At 41.6% G+C, this 18505-nt stretch overlaps 1 protein-coding gene across 7 annotated transcripts in view; it reads left to right on the top strand.

Moving 5' to 3' along the window:
- Positions 1-18505, top strand: part of gapvd1 (GTPase activating protein and VPS9 domains 1) — a 271874-nt gene that overhangs the window by 40986 nt on the left and 212383 nt on the right. For all 7 annotated transcript variants that reach the window (XM_060931735.1, XM_060931729.1, XM_060931728.1 and 4 more), the window contains exon 2: positions 11810-12022. In XM_060931735.1, the coding sequence (XP_060787718.1) occupies positions 11838-12022 (185 nt within the window). In that variant the 5' untranslated portion in view covers positions 11810-11837. The remainder of the gene's footprint in view (positions 1-11809; positions 12023-18505) is intronic.

An 18505-nucleotide genomic window follows, 5' to 3' on the forward strand; every position in this document is an offset into this window, starting at 1 on the left:
GAGCTGCTTTCCCGCGCATCGCGGAAGAAACCTGGAAAAGCGCTTTCAGACCTGCATTCTGGTTTGGTCCCGCACCCGGAAGACTACAGCAGGTAAATGGCTACAAACATTTCTGGCTGATGTTAGATAAACTCTAGCAGAAAAGGATTCAGATGTTAAACATGCACACTTAATGAATCTTTACACTCTATTGTTTATAGTGAAAACTAATAAATGCTTGCGCTGTTTAAACCTGTCGTGTCTTTTACTATGAACACATGTACCAAACATTTTCAGGTTTACATATCTAAAAGTTGTAACAAATGTACCCGTAACAAAACATACTTGTAAAGCCCCCATTACCAAACCCACAACAAACATACAACACAGATTGTATTTGGAATGTCTTTGCAACTGTGGTTTAGTCCATTGCACTTGACCATTGAAACATGACCAGCGGGAGGAACCGCTGTTTAGTGACAGACGCATTGCGCTCTGTCACAGATGTGCATGCCAGGCGGTGCTGTGAAAGACCTCCGCTATGTCTGCACGCATGCGCAATGTCTTCCGTCTTGTCTGATCTGCACATCTGCGCCGCGAAAGCTTTGACTACTCTGGCTATGGTAAGTAAGAAAGTAAGTAAAAAAGTAAGAGCATGCTATACCCGCCTCTGTTCATTAACGGTATATGTGCAGATTCGGTATAGATGTTCGAAGGACTCCTGGACATTTATTAAAGCTGCCAGAGCAGCTTGAAGGTCCGTTGGATCGATGTAATCAGACATGCTCTTACTTTTTTACTTACTTTCTTACTTCCCGGGCTGGCATGTACAGTTTATGACACATGTATGACGTAAACGCGTACCCAACGTGAGCAGATCCGAGCAGAGTTTCGCGTATTGGGTAGTTTAGACGGATATGCAACGGGGGCTGTTTTTAACTTATCCACTTTGGAAGGCGTTTTCAATTTTTTCCGTTTTTCAGCCTCGGAAACGCCGTCCCCGTGTAGACGAAAGGCACTTCCGATAAAATATTTAGTCGTTTTTACCCGACAGCGTCCTCGTGTAAACGGGCCCTAAAGCTTATGCCTTCAAGAACAAACCCTGAAAGTTTCATGCTTTTTTCATTTTGTGCACAATTGTTATGCTTAACAGGCCCACTATAAACAAAACGTTATTAAATGTCCATTGAAATAACTTCTTAGTCTGTTGAGACATGGCCCGTTATAAATTTGCTGTTACCAGGCAATGACTAAGAACTGTATTATTAGGGTCGGTGTAGTTGTAGCAGTGTATTAGCAACTAGCTGTTAGCACTAGCTAATGTCAACAACAGTAGCTGGTATGTTACTGTAGCAATGTTTACGTTCAGTCATTTGGATGACTGTTAAAACCTTTCAGTCTCAAGTTTTTCCTTTACTGGATTTACTAGTTTACTGAGCTAGCGCGCTCGGGCAAGCCGCGAGCTAGCGCGCGCTAGCCAGCCTGCCGGCCGGGAGCCTGGCCGGCGCGCGCTAGCCGGCCGGGAGCCTGGCCGGCGCGCGCTAGCCGGCCGGGAGCCGGGCTAGCTCAGTAAACTAGTAAATCCAGTAAAGGAAAAACTTGAGACTGAAAGGTTTTAACAGTCATCCAAATGACTGAACGTAAACATTACTACAGTAACATACCAGCTACTGTTGTTGACATTAGCTAGCTTGCCGTCCAAAATGGCGGACACCGGGGCGTCACGTGACCCTGTGACGTCAGGTGAAATACCTCAATACACTGTAGCCACTGCGCAAGGCTGCTCCCCCCCCATCGCGCTCCTGACCGCGCTCTGACTTTTCTAACCACTAGCACAGTGAGATGTATTAATGTTTCCCTTCTCTGCAGAAGACACGTAATTTTTGCTATTAAAAAAAGAGATGCATTGGGTTGTCGTTTCCCTGCCTGTACAATAGCGCTCCTTTAGGCTAGTTGTTTTCTTGTTTTTAAAATGAAACAAATGTCGATTTATTGTATTCTTCCCCAGCAAGCTTAGGAACATCACTGCTCGAATATCTGCTAAACTATCATTTTAATGAGAGCACGGGTAGACAAACTAACATTTAAACATAACTTCGTTTTATTTAAGACCTTCCGTGTCAGGTTCCAGGCTCCGCCGAGCCGAGACGCGGGGTGCAGCTGCACCACTGGTGCAGAAAGACCGCATGCTGCAGGATTTCCTCCCTATGAAGAGAGTACTAGCAGGGTCGGGAAATCCAACTTTCAGAGGCTCTTGCCGGCTTCTGATCACTTCCCTGGGAGAAATGTTTCCCGACTTCAGAACTTTGGCTGAAGTGGCGCTGGTTATTCCAGTCTCCAGTGTCGCAGCAGAGCGCGGGTTCAGCCTTCAGAATAAAATTAAAACGTCAATGAGAAGTCGTCTGTCCAAGGCAAAGACGCAAAATTTAATGACAATTGCCTCGGCAGCAGTCTCCATTGATGGCTTTGATTATGCACAAGCGAGCTCCCAATTTAAATCCATGCGGGCCAGAAGGAAGGTTTGAGCTCATGCAAACAGGTCAAATTAGATTGTCACTTAAATCGTTGTAGTGGGCTGTTCATATTTTAACTGCAATTGTCTTGCTACGTTGTAAAATAACATTGTTCATATGCCCGTTAAGGCACAACAGCCGCAATGTTTTTAGCGGAGGGAAAATGGGTTCACAAGTGACCGAACGTCAGAATCTCTGTTCATCTTTTTGCATCATAAATACATAAATGATATTAAATAATACAAGCTTGTTCTGTGAATTAATTTTTAAATGAAAATGAATCCATGAAAACACAAGTTATTAAATATATAGCATTTATAGTCTATATACATTGTCATTTAAAAGTTAAAATAAAATGACAGATAATAATGGACAATGACGGAATTTTTACAACCCTGTCCGTCAATGACGGACAATGAAAAAGTCTAACGTAACCACTGCTGTGAACAGCAATTTTCAAGTCTTGCCACAGATGCTCAATGGGATTTAGGTCTGGACTTTGACTGGGCCATTCTAACACATGAATATTCTTTGATCTAAACCATTCCATTGTAGCTCTGGCTGTATGTTTAGGGTCATTGTCTTGCTGGAAGGTGAATCTCCTTCCCAGTCTCAAGTCTTTTGCAGCCTCCAACAGGTTTTCTTCCAGGATTGCCCTGTATTGAGCTCCATCCATCTTCCCATCAACTCTGACCAGCTTCCCTGTCCCTGCTGAAGAAAAGCATCCCCATAGCATGATGCTGCCACCACCATGTTTCACAGTGGGGATGGTGTGTGCAGGGTGATGAGCAGTGTTAGTTTGTCACACATGGAGCTTTGCATTTAGGCCAAAAAATTCAACTTTGGTCTCATCTGACCAAAGCACCTTCTTCCACATGTTTGTTGCGTCCCCTACATGGCTTCTGGCAAACTGCAAACGGGACTTCTTATGCCGGTCTTTCAACAATGGCTTTCTTCTTGCCACTCTTCCAAAAAGGCCAGGTTTGTGGAGTGTATGACTTATAGTTGTCCTGTGCACAGAGTCTCTCACCTGAGCCGTGGATTTCTGCAGCTCCTTCAGTGATCATGGGCCTCTTGGCTGCTTCTCTGACCAGTGCTCTCCTTGCTTGCTCTGTCAGTTTAGGTGGACGGCCATGTCTCGGTAGGTTTGCAGTTGTGCCATACTTTTTTCCATTTTTGAATGATGGATTGAACAGTGCTTCTTGGGATATTTTTCTATAACCTAACCCTGCTTTAAACTTCTCCAGAACTTTATCCCTGACCTGTCTGAGTTATTTGGTCTTCATTATGCTGTTTGTTCTCCAGTGTTCTCTAGCAAACCACTGAGGCCTTCACAGAACAAGTGTATTTATGCTGAGAGTAAATTACACACAGTAGGACTCTAATTAGATGACTTCTGAAGGCAATTGATTGCACTGGATTGTATTTAGAGGTATCAGAGTACAGGGGGCTGAATACTAATGCACACCACATTTTTCAGATTTTTATTTATCATTTTTGTTTCACTTCACAATTATGTGCTACTCTGTGTTGGTCTATCACATAAAATCTCAATAAAAAACTTTCAAGTTCGTGGTTGTAAGGTGGAAATAAATATATAATAACATCAACCTTCTGTAAATAAAGATACAAATTTCATTGTCTCATGCTCCATGCTGCACTCCGCTATAAATTCACACATGGTTTCGAGCTGTTACGAGCCTATATTTAGACCATATAAACTGTAGTGGCACACTGCATGTCTCTTTCTGTAGTCACACATAATAAATATAGCCTTTATACCTAGTATAGACACTGTGCATGTGTTTTTTTGTTTTTTTTAAAAAAAAAATTAAAAAAAAAAAAAAAATATATATATATATATATATATATATATATATATATATATATATATATATATATATATATATATATCCTTCTCACCCCCGGCGTGGGGGTGGTATCCATGTCATCCTCAAGCTCGGGTCCTCTACCAGAGGCCTGGGAGTTTGAGGGTTCTGCGCAGTATCTTCGATGTTCCTAGTACTGCGCTCTTCTGGACTGAGGCTTCAGATGTTGTTCCTGGGATTTGCTGGAGCCACTCTCCCAGTTTGGGGGTTACTGCCCCAAGTGCCCCCACTACCATGGGGACCACGCAACCCTTGACCTTCCACATCCGTTCCAGCTGCTTTTTCAACCCTTGATACTTCTCAAGTTTCTCATGTTCCTTCTTCCTGATGTTGGCGTCAGCTGGGATCGCCACATCTATCACCACCACCCTCTTCTGCTCTTTGTCCACCACCACTATTGGTTAGCCAGGATCTGTTTGTCAGTTTGGAAGCTGAAGTCCCACAGAACCTTGGCCCTGTTGTTCTCAGCCACCTTCTGTGGTATGGCCCATTGGGACTTGGGTACTTCTATTCCATACTGGTTGCAGATGTTCCTGTATACTATCCCAGCCACTTGGTTGTGCCTCTCCATGTACGCTGATCCAGCTAGCATCTTACACCCTGCTACTATGTGCTGGACTGTTTCAGGGGCTTCTTTGCACAGTCTGCATCTTGGGTCTGATCTACTCTGGTAGATTCTGGCCTCTGTGGCTCTTGTGCTTATGGCCTGTTCTTGTGCTGCCATGATTAGTGCCTCTGTGCTGTCTGTCAGTCCTGCATTATCCAGCCACTGGTAGGATTTCTTGATATCAGCCACTTCCTCTATCTGACGGTGGTACATGCCATGTAGGGGTTTGTTCCTCCAGGTTGTCTGTTCCTCCTCTTCCACTGCACTCTCATCAGGGTTATCATATTTATTTTAAAGTGTATGTATATGTGCATATGTTAAGGCTGTCGAAGTGAACGCAAGTTCCTTTTAACGCCACTAATTTTTATTTATTTTTATGCATGTTCTGTGCCCCTCCCCTGTAGTTTGGGAAATCGGGACGTGACGTAGTTGGTCAGTGCAAGTTGTGATAAAGTGCACTTATGTACGGAATTGACTTATATTGTTGCATTCTGACTGTTTACATAAAATGTGTATATTTTTATATGCTTTTCATGGTCCAAAGGGGCGAAAAGAAGACTTGTTCAGATGTACGTGTGTTTTAAGCGTGTAGGCTGCACACTGGAGTGAGTGTTTTTGGTAAAAGTTCATAAATGCAATTTTTGCTCATGAAATGTCCTGTGTATTTCCCAGTGTTATTGCATTTTACTGGAAAACATCTTTATGAGCTGTGTGACTTTAAATGTATTTTGGGTTTTCTATATTTTTCTTTTATATAGATAGCCACAATTGTTATCCAGAGTCCATCACCTAGCTTTAGTTTATTTTATTAAATTGTTTGAGGCTGGAAGTTAAGTACAGAACTCAACGAAAATGCTGTTTTGTTCACACCGAATGGTGCTGAGCCCTCAAGATTATAACGGTAACACTGCTTTATTTTTTAAATGCAGTGGGGAAGAAAATCCCCACAAAAATATTTCTTGTGTCCAGCCTTATCTTTCTTGACCTGGCCACATACATTTGCATAAAGCAAGCATATTTGTCCACTCCCCAAAAACTTAGTATTTAGAATTGCTAAAAAAAAAAAAAAAAAGGGTTAATTGAGTTAACTATGGACAATAATGCAATTTCAGCCTGTGTATGGTTATAAATAAATATTTATATATATAATATATATAAATTAATTTAAAAAATATATATTTTAAAAACACGTGTGATGCATACATGCATGCAGTGTGGGAAATGAGGAATTTTAAGCAGACTGTCACAGGACAGACAAGTCTGAAATGTTCTGTCTGTCCGAATGACGAGCCAAAGGCCCAGAACAATGTGGCCGGGGATCCCGGGCCTGCTTTAGGGCCCTGGAAGCTGAAGGGTTTTAGATGCCTGGAGATGGCCACATTGTTTGACACTTGATACTGTATTACAAAGTTTCATGTAAACTGAACTCTTAACTGATTGATTCAGTCAGATACTGTCATCTCCTGAAGCACTAGTTCAGCTTCGTGTAATAAAAACGGTGAATACTGAGTGCATTATTATTGTCGTCTTTGGTGTGCCTTGTGGGGAGAGGGATGTGCCTGGAAATTTTGGTGGGGCTAGGACCCTCGTTGGCAGAGTTATGAATTAAAAAAAAAAAAAAAAATCCCCATGTGCGAGGGCCGGGCATCGTGTTGCAGCTTTCCGCAATCTGCGCTTGCTGCTGACTTCAGACCGGGGTGTGTGCCAGTTCGAAAGGGATGTGCCTGTAAATTTTAGCAGGGCTAGAACCATCGGTGGCCAAATTATGAATTTTAAAATCGTGCCCACGGGGGTCCCTGTTTCACAGTCCATGCTGCGACATAACGTATTCACCCAGTGTAACATTTGGAAGAACATTTGCAAATAGATTAGACCTACAGTGGTGCTTGAAAGTTTGTGAACCCCTTAGAATTTTCTATATTTCTGCATAAATATGACCTAAAACATCATCAGATTTTCACACAAGTCCTAAAAGCAGATAAAGAGAACCCAGTTAAACAAATGAGACAAAAAAAATTATACTTGGTCATTTATTTATTGAGGAAAATGATCCAATATTACATATCTGTGAGTGGCAAAAGTATGTGAACCTTTGCTTTCAGTATCTGGTGTGACCCCCTTGTGCAGCAATAACGGCAACTAAACGTTTCTGGTAACTGTTGATCAGTCCTGCACACCGGCTTGGAGGAATTTTAGCCCATTCCTCCATACAGAACAGCTTCAACTCTGGGATGTTGGTGGGTTTCCTCACATGAACTGCTCGCTTCAGGTCCTTCCACAACATTTCGATTGGATTAAGGTCAGGACTTTGACTTGGCCATTCCAAAACATTAACTTTATTCTTCTTTAACCATTCTTTGGCAGAATGACTTGTGTGCTTAGGGTCGTCTTGCTGCATGACCCACCTTCTCTTGAGATTCAGTTCAAGGACAGATGTCCTGACATTTTCCTTTAGAATTCGCTGGTATAATTCAGAATTCATTGTTCCATCAATGATGGCAAGCTGTCCTGGCCCAGATGCAGCAAAACAGGCCCAAACCATGACACTACCATCACCATGTTTCACAGATGGGATAAGGTTCTTATGCTAGAATGCAGTGTTTTCCTTTCTCCAAACATAACGCTTCTCATTTCAACCCAAAATTTCTATTTTGGTCTCATCCATCCACAAAACATATTTTTCCAATAGCCTTCTGGTTTGTCCATGTGATCTTTAGCAAACTGCAGACGAGCAGCAACGTTCTTTTTGGAGAGCAGTGGCTTTCTCCTTGCAACCCTGCCATGCACACCATTGTTGTTCAGTGTTCTCCTGATGGTGGACTCATTAACATTAGCCAATTTGAGAGAGGCCTTCAGCTGCTTAGAAGTTACCCTGGGGTCCTTTGTGATCTCGTTGGCTATTACACGCCTTGCTCTTGGAGTGATCTTTGGCCAAGTTTACATTAGACCGTATCGGTCTCGTTTTCTTCGTGGATGCGCTGTCCGTTCACATTAAAACGCCGGGAAACGGGAATCCGCCAGAGCCCACGTATTCAACCCAGTTCGTATTTGATCCGGTGCTGTGTAAACATTGAGATATGCGGATACGCTGTGCTGAGCTCTAGCTGACATCGTCATTGGACAACGTCACTGACATCCACCTTCCTGATTCGCTGGCGTTGGTCATGTGACGCGACTGCTGAAAAACGGCGCGGACTTCCGCCTTGTATCACCTTTCATTAAAGAGTATAAAAGTATGAAAATACTGATGCAAATACTGCCCATTGTGTAGTTATGATTGTCTTTAGGCTTGCCATCCTTCCACTTGCAAGTGGTAAGTGACTTGCGCATGCCCGATATGCACTGGGATCTCTCACACACAGCGGCTCAGTCCCGAATCACTGCTCGTGCGTTTCACTCGCGCGCTCTGTGAGCTGCGCAGGGCCGGAGTGCGCACCCTCCAGAGGGCACTCGCTGTTCAGGGCGGATTTATTTGGAGCGCAGCCGCTGAGGAGGAAGCGATGAGCCGCACTGACACATTTCAACTTGCGTGCCGAATTAGTCATGTGATTAGCGTATCCGTGTATTGGCGTTGCTGTGTGCACGCTAATCGTTTTTAAAAACGTTAATCTGATGATCCGCTGATACGGTCTAATGTAAACCCCACCTTTGTTGGTCAACCACTCTTGGGGAGGGTAACAATCATCTTGAATTTCCTCCATTTGTACACAATCTCTGACTGTGGATTGGTGGAGTCCAAACTCTTTAGAGATGGTTTTGTAACCTTTTCCAGCCTGATGAGCATCAATGTTTTTTCTGAGGTCCTCAGAAATCTCCTTTGTTCGTGCCATGATACACTTCCACAAACATGTGTTGTGAAGATCAGACTTTGATAGATCCCTGTTCTTTAAATAAAACAGGGTGCCCACTCACACCTGATTGTCATCCCATTGATTGAAAACACCTGACTCTAATTTCACCTTCAAATTAACTGCTAATCCTAGAGGTTCACATACTTTTGCCACTCAGATATGTAATATTGGATCATTTTCCTCAATAAATAAATGATCAAGTATAATATTTTTGTCTCATTTGTTTAACTGGGTTCTCTTTATCTACTTTTAGGACTTGTGTGAAAATCTGATGATGTTTTAGGTCATATTTATGCAGAAAAATTGAAAATTCTAAAGGGTTCACAAACTTTCAAGCACCACTGTATATCTTTACCATTTTTCATGGGCCATGCAGTTTTGATGCTTTTGCAATGCAGACAGACATTCAAATGATTTTATTGTTGGCCATCTGGTCCGATGCTTTTGAAATACAGATGGATAAATGTGAAAATTCCCGGGCAGTGTCCACTGGTCCAGCCTTATTTCCTACACTTGCGCGTGTGCACACACGGAGTTTCTATGTATGATGGGCTGCTTACTGATTTTGTGAGTTCTCCATCTGGTGCTGGCCTTCTCGCATGCCTGGCTCTCATGGTCTGTATATAGTCCATTTCCAATACAGGCTTGTGTGTGACGTGTTTCCAAGCCAGTTTTACCTGTGAAATAATTAAATGACTATGCTTGTGTTCTATTGTACAAGTTTGTGCTCTTTACAACAAACACAATGTCTGTTCTCTGCTTGGTACACTTTCCACATCAGCACTAAATAGCAGCTAAACCCTTTGACCTGTCTTCCTGACTTTGTGCTTGCAAAACACCACCGATTTTCATTATTAGATGAATCATCTGATTTGCTGCTGAAATCACTTCCCAGATGCGGATAGTCCTTTTCCCTGGATTCATGCAGATATCCGGTTTCTCCACTGTTTATACAGACGTGAAGATAAATTTTTTTCCTCTAACTAAATCCAGGCTGAAATGTATGTCTACATTGGCTGCACTTAACTTCTGCTACCTAATGATCAATGACTTGATGTCACATTCTGGATGCTATATTGTTTGCCCATGTGCAATCAAACTTGATGTGCTTAAAGTGCATATCCTGGACCAAATTCGTGTAGGGTTTTTATTTTATTTTTTAAATATGAATGTCCCTTGTGCAAAATTACATCCAGAAGGGTAATTTGCATCTGGCAAAATCCCAAGGGAGTCTGGAGCCAGATTTGTGACGGCACCTGCGGAACTGCCAGCAGGCTGCGAGAGCTTGCACGGTTTCAGTGCACAGCCTGTGTAGACCAAGTTTAGCAGTTAGCGATTTTTGCATTGAAATATGGAATTGTCACCTGAGCGCAATGTTACTTCATCTTTGGATGAAGAATGTAATGTTGCTACACCCTCCTACGATATATCTGTTAAGCATTTTAATAATTGCGTGATAATGTTGAAGAAATTTGCAGAAAACCACCAGGTCGTATTCTCATAAACAAACCAGCGTTGACATAGGATTCAGACGGAGGCGTCCCGCACGTGACGTCACGAAAATCCATGTTTGCTGGGAAATCCAAACGCCAAATTTTTTCAGAGGCGGACCAGTTCGCCTCAAATGGCTTGATTTCAACTGAATTTTTCTGGTATTGCGCAAGGTAAAAAAAAAAATTGCACAATGTGACAGATGTTTGACAAGTTTTAATATAAAATGGGAGAATTACATTGATCTTGCTCCTGAATTTACCCGTGATGTGCAAGCACTTAAAGCTACTTATGCTGGCGAATCAGGTGGTTACACTTGGGTGCATTATTATAATTAGGGCTTGTACTATCAATATCGATCTTGTTTAAATGCTGTGCAGGTACCCTTTTTAAGAAGTGTGGCTCTCTGAGCTCTAATGCCTCTGTTGGCTCAGGGGACACATTAATTCTCTGCATTTCACTTCACTGGCCTTAAATTGTAACTACATGAGAATGGTGTTGCCATGAGGATTAAGCAAATATTGACTTAACGTACGTAAATGGACATTAATGAAGTATAATTTCATTGGGAAATTTAAATGTGAGAACTACCTATATCATTACCGTCAATACTGTTGTGTATGCAGTCTGACAAGGTAATGTTGAACTTAACTGGAGGAATATAAAGATGTCCGCTTACTTATTCTTTTATATTTGTATATGTAAATACTTAACTTATTTTAATTTATCTAGAAGTTTCCTCTCTTTCTTTTCTCTGTTTATCTGTAATGATGCTGCTGGAATCTTAATTTCCCCTGAGGGAACTCGCCCAAAGGGATCAATAAAGTTTTATCTAATCTAATCTACATAGTAGCCATCTTGATGGTACTGGCAGATATGTTGCTTAATTGAAAAATCAAAATTTGTGTGTAAACAGTCCTTCAAAAATGTTGTGGAGGATGAGGGCATCAGTCACGGACACTTCGTTTTCTCCATTTTATTCAGCTTATTTTTCTGTTATTTGAAAACACCTAGTCGAATATCCCTTTTATTTTTTTTTCCCAGGGTATTTTTGTTTTGCACCGTTTAAATTACAACATAACTTGCATTCAGACAGAGCTTGATGCATTGTGGTAAGGAGAATTTCAGCAGAAAATGGAATAAAATACAAAAATAATTCATGCCCATGTTGTCAGTGCAAGGTAGAGAACACTTGTCTTTTATTATGGTACTTTTACTAAATTACATGCTTTTAAATATAAACCATTACTCTGATGGTATCTTAATGGTTTTATGAGAGTGATCCAGCCTTATTACGAAATTTCTGATTTGGCCCAGCCAGAATTTGACACCTGATTTTTTTAAAACCTAGTTTGCCAGTGTTGCTTTAGTTGATGTAAGGCCTATGATGGAGCACAAATGTACCATTTCTGGTCCTTAAATGATTGCATACAAAAGTGAGTCAACAGTGTGTCTCTCTTGTTTTCTACCCTTTTTCAGTGTTTCTGTCCTGTGGCTAAGCTAAAAGATGGTGAAGCCAGACATTCACACTCTGGCCCACCACCTGAAACAGGAGAGGCTGTATGTGGCTTCAGAGAAACAGCTTATCCAGCGACTCAATTGTGAAGTACTCAAGACTGCAGAAAAGCTCTACCGTGCAGCCTGGATAGCTAAGCAACAGAGGATTAACCTTGATCGCCTCATCCTCACCAGGTAATTTCAACAGGAAAACTGAGTGCTTTGTTGGGTGACTGGAAAATATATAAAACTATTTCACAAATGTAACTCAGCAGCTCAAGCGTAAAGCATGCATTATTCTTGCTTTGCATACACGACTGGGCTCACGCTAGCCGCTCGCACGTCCGCAAATTGCGAAGATTTATTCCAATTTGCGAAAAGAGAATCTGTATTTGCATTTTATGTGAAAGTCGTTTAAAGTTTAAGCAAAATCCATCAAACAATTGCGATTTCTCAAGATAAACAGTACCTTTTGTGTCCATCTTCAAGGTTTTGATTTATAACCAACGCTCCCGAGTTTCGAAGCTTCTTATTGGTTGACCGCACATTACGTCTTCCAATAGCATCAGACCTTACATATAAAATGATCAATTTCCGAGTTGCGCTGTCGTCGGCAATTCTCGCTCATTAGTGAACAAGATTATAGCGAGGTTTGTTTAAAATGAATTATCCGACTTTACGTATGACACAAACTTATCTAAAAAGTGAGGTAAACATATTCTGTTAGCTTTCTCAGTTAGGGATAAAAACACTATATAACCATTCTAAAGACGTATTTTCTACATATCATCAACCCTGACAACTTTGGAAGAACTCACAGATGAACCAGGATATATCGACCAAGTGTACCTTGTTTTCAGAGCGTTTTGACGCACATGGTTCAAAGTTTTGACTGCAAGTGTTTCATTTGAGAAATTAATGGTGAATATCATTATTTGGGTTATGAGATTAATTTATAAGAAACAACCATCGATTTTTAACTCCCTGAGCTCCCTTCATCCTACCCATAAAGACACCCCCCTCCCCCTAAACACACATGGATCCCAATTATACACACATGCCCACACAGGCCAGTCTGAGTAGTCCTTGCAAGATGCGAGTTGATGAATTCTCCACAGCCCTCATTCCCCCAGATTCGCCCTGTCCAATGTCAAAAACAGCAATCTGAGAGTGATCCAAACACTTGGTGATGGGAATTGCCTGTTCAACAGCCTGTCCCTGTCTATAAAAGGTACTACCTATCACAGTAGATGGTATAAATTAAAAAATTACTTTGCTAAAAAGAAAATTGTTCTTTTAACATTTCTTGCTAAGCGAAATTGCAAATTGCTAAAGAAAAAATTTGAGTCTTTAGCACTTTTCGCTAAAACAGTTTGGGTCCTAGAGTGAGCACAGCACAGGATGGTTAGCACAGGTATCCTGTGATTGTTTGAAGCATTATGGCCAGCTTATATGACCTGCAACATACATACATACAATCCTGATTCCAAAAAAGTTGAGACACTGCGTAAAATGTACATAATGCAATGATTTTGCAAAATTTTTTTCTACCTGTAGTCAATTGAATGCAATGCAAGCTAATGTTCAAACTCCATGATCTTTTTTTTTTTTTTTTGTAAATGTGTAGTCATTCTGAAGTTGATGCCTGTGACGCATTCCAAAAGTTGGAACAGCGGCATGTTTACCAATGTCGCATCACTTTTTTTTTTTTTCTTTCAAAAACTCTAAGCGTTTGGGAATTGAGGAAGCTAATTATTGAAGTTTTGAACTTGAAACTCTCTTCCTGTTCTTTCTTGATATGACTTCAGTTGCTCAACAGTTTGTGGGCTGTGTGTACGCATTTTGCACTTCATAATACACCACACGTTCAATGGGAGGCAGGCAGACAGCGAGTACAGAGGACTGTTGCAGGACGTTGTGGCCTGGTGCCAGTGAAACCGCCTCCAGATCAACCTGGGGAAAACTAAGGAGCTGGTGGTGGATTTTCGCAGGTGTGCGAAAATCGCACGGCCAAAAAATAGTACGTCCGGTTGTGACCTAGGCTATAGTAAGAGTCCAGGTGCTAAACTGGGCTGCTTGCAGTCCAGAGTCACCCTTAAGCATTTGTTGCGTTTATGAAGTGCAGAATACTACAAAGGAGACCCCAAACTGTTGAGCAACTGATACAATATCGGGCAAGAATGGAACATTTCTCTTTCAAAACTACAGCAATTGGTCCCATCAGTCCCCAAATGTTTGCAGAATGTTGTTAAAAGTAGAGGTGATGGAGCACCGTGATCAACATGACCCTGGCCCAATGTTTTTTGGAAGTGTGTTCCTGGTATTAAATTTGGTGTATATTTTTAAATAACATCAAATGTTGAAACTTTTTAAAAAATCTTTGTAATATTTTCATTGAAATATAGGGTTTCCATGATTTACAAATCATTCTCTTTAGTTTACACAACTTTTTTGCATTTGGCGTTTTAAATGGTGACGCGGAACTAAATCAAGCTAGCATTGTGTCTCACACTTCCTGTTTTATGTACTATTCTAGGTAGCTATCAAGTACGTACACTAACCTGTCTTATTTTAGTTTTGAATAAAAAATCAAGCTAGATCATTGTGCGCTGCGCCACACAATGGTCTATGTATGGGGAAACCCTGTAACTTACTTTCTTGTTACATAATGTACTCAGGCTGCCAGAAAGTTTGTGACACACACACACACACACACACACCCTACGCCCCTGATTTTATATGAGAAATTTGGTATTCATTGTTTAAATTTACAGACAATACGAACTAATGTAAACAATTGGCTTCAACTCGCATAAATCTGAATTGGAAATTTTTAGTTCACTTTAGCTTCTGCAAACGCACAACTCGACTAAAAGATTGATAAACGAGGCTCAATGTCCCCAACCTTGAAACCTGAAAGCTTTAGAAACTCTAATGCCGCTTTTCCACTACAAACGCGGCTGAGCCGTGCCGTGCTGAGTCGAGCTGAGTGGGGCTGTTGGAGTTGCATTTCGATTACAACCGCGCTGAACCGTGCTGGCTGGAAGTGGGTGGACACATTGGGTGGAGTTAGCGAAAGTGGGTGGACGTCACGTGATGTCGTTAAGCAGCGCAAACAGTGACATCAGTGAGCTTTTAAGCGGTAGTCTCACGACCCGAATAGTAAACAATAAACATGGAGGACATGGAGTCGTTAGTGTTGCTGGTCTTGGTGCTGTGGCTTGTTGTCACCGACAACGCCAACAGATACTGGCAAGAGCGTATAGATGAGGCGAGGCGCATAAGGCTTCATAATTCTCGTAATTCGTAATTATTCTTCTTCCGGGTTTGCAGTGTTTACAGATCCCAGCGTGCTCGCGGGGCGTGTGTGGGCATGTGAGGACACTCCTCCTTACCAATCAGTGCACAGGGGAGTGTCTGCTCACGCCCCCAGCCTCACTCGGCTCGCTTTGGCTCGCTTCAGCCCCACTCCAAAACGGTGCGAGTTTTAGGGGCTAAGCAGGGCTGAAGCGAGCTGAGTCGTGCTGTTTTTTTTGGTAGTCGAAACGCGAGCCGTGTCGGGCTGAAGTGAGCTGAAAAAGGGTAGTGGAAAAGGGCCATAACAGACCTTTACTTTTTAACAGTACTGTTTTGGGATTTTGCTGAGTTTACCTTCAACTGTGGTCGTCCCCCCCCCCCCCCCCCCCCCAAGTAATGAACTGTGTAGCAGGAAAATCACCGCGTTTTCTAAATGCACTCCTGAAAATTACTCATTAACTAGGGGAATTAAATTTGATATTTTTGGCATGTTAATCATTAATGTACATGAAAGAAAAAGGCTTAAGTTATAACTTGTTTTAGTGAAAATAAGAACTAAAATGCAGGGTTTTGCATGTTATTAAAATATTTTCGGGGGACGTTGCCCCCCCCCCCCCCCCAAATTATCCTGGTTTGACTTTCAAAAGTTCAGGTTTTTTTTTTCTTTGCTCCACTTTCATCTCTATTAATGCTAGTCTGACTGTATGGGACAATCAAATGTTTGGTCCAGACAAGTCAAATTCGCATCTGCTTGTCTGACAGGACAGGGTGAATTATTCGCAACTCTCCTGGAAGTTCTACAAATAGGATGCAAAATCCTTGGGGGGGGGAAGGCATCAGGTGTGTGTGTGGGGGGGGCTTTATGTCTTCTCTCCTGGACCGAGAGTCCATTAGTTCAGTGTATCGAGGAGCATCATGGCAGAGTGCCCCAAAAATACATAACCCACAAAAGTGTACTCTTGCTTAATAGGGGTAAAAATAACGATGGTGTTCCGTGTTTTACTGTTTGCAGCAGTGACTTTAATGTTATTGTACAGTACATAATTTCTAGCCTGGGAAATCCCATGCTGCTTTGCACAATCGTTCCGATCTGAAAAGACAGCATGGAAACTATGGTCTAAAGGCTCGCCTGAGTTAGGGAGCCAATCAGAGAGTGGGGAGGGGTGGAAAGACGGTGACGCGTACTACTCGACAAACGGAAGCTTGTAGTTTATTTGGGACTGTTTACGGATCACATTTAACATGGCGGCGAGCGATACGAACCAAACTTTCGATCAAGCTTTAGACACTGTTCTGAATAGTTTAGAGCGAAAGTTTGTTTTAAAACGGCAGTAATCGTTCGGTGCCATTGTTTTCCTATTTTTGTTTTGCCTTCTCTTTCCTTCTCTTCTTCGTCACTCTAACTACGTCACCGGGTACAACTGCCATGATTGGCCATATGCCAAATGATAGACATTCGCAACGTCCAATAAACGGCCGTTGACAATCGTAAACCACACCTCCCCTACGATAAATTCAATAGGCGGATTCCAGACCATATTTCACTTGTGATATGGTCTGGTGTTAACCAGACTACATAATTTCACCATTTTTCTAAATGGAAGCTTTGCAGTGTCACGTGATCCTAGATCAATGGTAACTGTCTGCATGACAGGGGCATGCTAAAACCAAATGACGAGAGACAGAATGCATGCCTTCTTTCCTGAAATATTGTGATTTGTTTTAGCCCTGAGTGACACGTGAACAGTTTTATAATTTTAATTAGAAAATCTGATGGCTTATTTCTTTAACTTTTCACTCACCTCTCCACTGCCTATCACTACTTTTGGTTTATGTGCGGAGTGAAGTACAGTAGTAGACGGACTGTGCTCGTTTGAAATAACATGTAAAGTGTCATTTTCTATGGCTAGTTAATTTGATTTATAAAGTGATATTCCAACATGACCTCAGTATGAATATTTGGAACATGGCGTTAGCTACCTTTTAATATAGTGTGCCTGAAGAGATCGCTCATGCTTTTTTATAAAATTATTAAAATGTCACATGCCCTCTATCTTTTGCCACTTGGGGGTTCTGACATTTTGCTGACTATTGTTTGAATTGAATCGATTTTGAGCGCTCGAGAGGACAGCGAAACGGATGGGACCAGTCAGCTTGAGTCGTGGATATTTTTATATGCTCCTAGTGCCTGCGCACACCTGTTTTTCACAGGTACCCCCCCGAAATATAATGGTAGGGGAAACACCACTTACAGTTTTATAGTTTTGGATAATCTTGTTTGGAAGAATACCTACTTCAGGCTTTTGGCTGTATTTTTTTTTTTTTTGCCTGCATTTTGCAATGACGATGTATTCCTTAACTTGGCACTGTTTCGATGATGGAAAATGTTTAAGTGCAGTGGTTCCTGCTGGATTTTGTGAGGCCATGGTGGGTGGCCCTATTTTTGACCCTCTCGGAGGGTCTGGAGGTACGGCTAGATCAACCTTCATGAAACTTTCAGGATAGATGGGCATTGGTCTCAAATGGAGCCTCCAACATTTTGAAGGTTATCTCGTCAAGGTCATCAAAAAAGTCAGTTGTTTTTGTTGTGGCTACTGCCTCACATAGAGGCACTAGCCACTGTTATCGTGCTGTAAGAGTGTAACAGTCACGTACTGTGCATGCGCATACACGTGTTCCAATTAAAATCGCCGATGAGTGTATACAATTTGGTTCACTGTTTGAAATAAATGGACTAGACTAAAGAAATCGCTTTCAGACACGTTTATGCTTATTACAGAGGGAAAGTGCATTCCACTGAGCTCTAGCGTCGGGCCATTTCCGGGAAATAAGAGTTTCAGTCATGGCGACAGCGTGTGCATGTCAGCCTCTGTTTGGAGGTTTCAGTTTCGAAAACTGTAAGAGTTAAGAGTAGAATAATATAAAGTACAGACACTTGGTATATTTTACTTCTGTGACCTTTTAAATTGTTCATTTTTGTGGCTACTGCCTCATAGAGTAAATACATGTACTATATTTACTGTATGGACATGGTATCAGGAAACAATTTTATTTATAAGCAGTAGCCACATGTACCCATAGGGTACCTATTTTTTTCGCAATATCTTCCTTCATATTTATCATAAGTGCTACCAGGTGAGATTTGTTTTGCCTGGCAACACTTGTTTACTTATTTATTTAAAGACTTTTTAGAAGATTGCCAAATAAAGGATTAAAAACCAGATCACCATGGTCCATTTTTGATGAAACAACCTGTTTAGCCAGCTGCTTTAAGTAAAAAGGAGTAAAGTTCTTTTATCGTAATAATGGCCAAGGTGCCGTAGCAAGTAGAAGACTGAGAGCTTATATGATCATTCCAGGTAAGATTTTCGTTGAAGTGTA

Source organism: Neoarius graeffei, chromosome 10 (assembly GCF_027579695.1).
Source record: "Neoarius graeffei isolate fNeoGra1 chromosome 10, fNeoGra1.pri, whole genome shotgun sequence".
In the NCBI taxonomy this organism is placed as follows: domain Eukaryota; kingdom Metazoa; phylum Chordata; class Actinopteri; order Siluriformes; family Ariidae; genus Neoarius; species Neoarius graeffei.